Raw genomic sequence first — 3,120 nt, 5'->3', positions numbered from 1 at the left:
TCACAAAAGAGTAAAAGAGCATGCAGGTGTTATGCATGGGACAAACAGGGTATAAAAGGTTGTACTGGGGGATAATAAGATGCTGATATTTGTCACCATTATCTGTGTCAGTCATGTGTCCTCTGTCAGTGGCCACTGTGTTGTTTCTTCTTAAGGCCAAGCAGGCCGAGACCCCTCATACATTATTCATGGTGCTTCACTCTATTCCTCATCTTTCTTCTCCTCTCCTGGACAGTCCACTGGTGGGCCATGTGTCTTTTGTACTAAGGAGCCCAGAACTGCACACAGCACACCAATTATGCCTCACAAGGACTGAGTGAAGTGGCTGGATAATCTCCCACACCATCCTGGCAATGCTCTTCCTAATGCATCCCAGAACACCCCTGGCCTTCTTGGCCACCAGGACACACTGCTGGCTCATGGGGAGCTTCTTGTCCACAGGGACCCCCAGGTCCTTCTCTGAAGAGCTGCTTCCCAGCAGGTCAGCCCCAGCCTCTGCTGGTACATGGGGTGATTCCTCCCCAGCTGCATTTGCATTGGCTGAATTTCAGAAGATTCCTCTCTGCGCATCTCTACAACATTTTGAGGTCCCTCTGAAGGGCTGCACATCCCCCTGGGGTATTGGAAACTCCTTCTAACTTGATGTTATCAGTGAACGTGATGAGGAGACTCTCTACACCTTCATCTGAGTCACTGATGAAAACAACACTGTAACCCGTTGGAAATTTCTGTTATCTGCTCTGCTTGCTAACATGACCTGTAATCTTTATAAAATATTTGCTGAATATAGAATGTATGTGGATCAAGGGGTTGAAGGCAGGCGGATCCCACCCCAGAGATGACTCTGAATGGATGAAATAATACTTGACCTGAGTAAGCACAGCCTTGTGCTCTGCTGGTCCTATTCCTTGGCCCCAGAACAACCACAGACAAGTGGTTATAATAGAGGAACATGTGGGCAGCTCCCACAGGCTACTGGCAACTTCAATACCTGCCTGGCCTTGCCTTTATCTACAGGTGCACCAAGAACTTCCCACACAAGCACTTGTTCTGTTTGACAGTGAGAATCATCAGCAAGGTTGACAGGAGTTAAGTAAGAGAAAGCCAGTGGAGTGCAGCTTGGAGACAGCAAGAAGAAAGTGGGGAAGGGAAGAGAGAAAGAGTGGAGAAGTAGGGCTGACAGAATTTTGTGTACTGCAAGTGAGAATTAAATGCAGAGGATGGCCTGGAGTGATAAAGAGACAAAGATGGACAAAGAAACTGACAGTATCTGACAAGGGGAGGATGGCAAGGCTGGGAAGCAGAGGAGCTAGTGAGTGAGAAGCCTCATGCAGCACTCATGAGGTGGAAAGCAGCTCCTGTATTTGGAGGGATAAGTTTGTGCTCAGCTCCCTCTGCAGCTTCACCACTGTGTTCACTCTCAGCACAGTAGTATGTGCCAGAGTCATTGAGAAAGGCATGTTGTATGAAGAGGGAGATGCTGTCTCCTTTTATGTCACTGCTCGTGAAATGGCCCTCAAAACCCTTCTCCACTGCTGCCTTAGCACCTTCTATTGCAGAAGCAATAAGGGTCAGACTGGCATTCTTCTTGGAAGGCTGCATATACCAGTACATGGCTGTGCTAGAGGATTTCATCTTGGAACATTCCAGATTCACGGACTGGCCTTCTTTTATCACCATGTCTGGAGACTGTTCCAGGGCTAACACTGGAAAGGAAAAGTAAGAGCAGTGAGGAGCAGGAAAAAAAATGAGAAAATAACATGATCTGGGCACTGTGGGTTGGTAGAAAAAGGTGAAAAGAAAGAGAGCAGCCAAGGGAGCGGTTCAAAGCATGGGACAGCTCTTCAGATCAGCAAGGGAATTTCCAATCTCTCTTCAATAGGCAAGGTGCATTCCTGGGCAGTTTGTGTCCAGAACCAGGAACCAGCTAGGGGCTGCACAAAGAAGGACAAAAAGACAGCCATTGCAGAAGATTCAGGGATTCCTGCCCACCACATTCACTGCCCATCCTCAACACAGGAAGCTCTGCAGAATGAAGCAGGGCCAGGAACTGGCTACAGAGCTGGGAGAGCAGCAGCAGCAGGATCAGTGGAGGTTCTCAGGGCTGCGTTGAGTTCACTTACCCAGAGGGGCCAGCATGGCCACAAAGAAACAGCAGGGAACCATGGCTGAAAAAAGGCCCTTCCCTCTCAGCAACCTGCCTCTTGCAGCTGCCCAAAGATGTGTGAAGAGGGAGCAGTGAGGGAGGGTGGGACATGTCGGGGTGGGGCTGGCCAAGAAATGTCAGAAGGCATTGGCTGGCTGGGAAGCCTGGGGAATGACACAAAGCATGGCAGGAAAGCAGAAGCCCTGCAGAGATGCAGCAGGTGGAAGGGGTAGGCTGGGCGTGGGTGGGTGGGGAGGCAAGGATGGGGTTGTAAGGACAGAACTGGGCTGAGGTTGCACGGGAGGCTGAGGGTGTGCAAGGCAGAGGAATGCTGGCTGCTCCCCTTCTGCTTCTGAAGCCCTTGGGAGATGGAGGAATGAGGGATAAAGGCCACACAGAGGTGCCCTGAATTCTCTCATGCATTTTCCCTGTCTTCCCCACACATGGGTGATTCAGTTCCTGCCTGGCCACCCCACATCTCACCCAGCTGTGGGACGGCTCTTTTTCTCTCTGCAGCACTTTGAGCACAGCAAGTAACATCAGTGAGAGGGAGGCAGGACCCTGAAAGACAGCACAGCAGCCCAAGCACTCCAACTTGGAAGGGCTCTCATGGACATGGCAGTGAGAGCGGCAGGAGAGGAAGGTCAATTCCTATGCACAACTGAGGGACAGTCAATGCTCGTGTGCCCTGGAATTCTGAGTTCCTCTGCCTGCCCTGCTGGAGCTGGGCCAGTCCTGCCCCAGAATCGCGGCTTCTTTGGCACTGCTCTTTTTGCTACAGTGTGACCCTGCATCTACTGCCCTGCTGGGACACCTTGCCCCTGCCTGCCTGGGACATCCTGCTGTTCCAACCACCACCACAGGACTCTCCTGTGTTCCAGCCTGGTGCTCTCTGAGTCCCGCACCAAGACCAAACTGCCCTGGGTTTTGTGAAGTAAAGCCCTCAGGGTTCTTGGAACTGTTTTGTTATTAAT

General features: G+C 51.2%; 1 gene segment (V, D, J or C); it reads right to left on the bottom strand.

Annotated features, from left to right (window-relative positions):
- Positions 1 to 1,326: 1,326 nt before the first annotated feature.
- Positions 1,327 to 2,166, bottom strand: LOC136285749 (T cell receptor beta variable 20-1-like). The segment is given in 2 exon segments: positions 1,327 to 1,706; positions 2,124 to 2,166. Coding segments are annotated over 2 exon segments (423 nt in total).
- Positions 2,167 to 3,120: the final 954 nt, after the last annotated feature.

This window comes from Chamaea fasciata, unplaced genomic scaffold (assembly GCF_029207755.1).
Source record: "Chamaea fasciata isolate MVZ Bird 193981 ecotype frontalis unplaced genomic scaffold, bChaFas1.0.hap1 SCAF_2, whole genome shotgun sequence".
Taxonomy (NCBI): domain Eukaryota; kingdom Metazoa; phylum Chordata; class Aves; order Passeriformes; family Sylviidae; genus Chamaea; species Chamaea fasciata.
The sequence above is the reverse complement of the archived record's forward strand: the minus strand, read 5'-3'. Positions and strand labels throughout refer to the sequence as shown.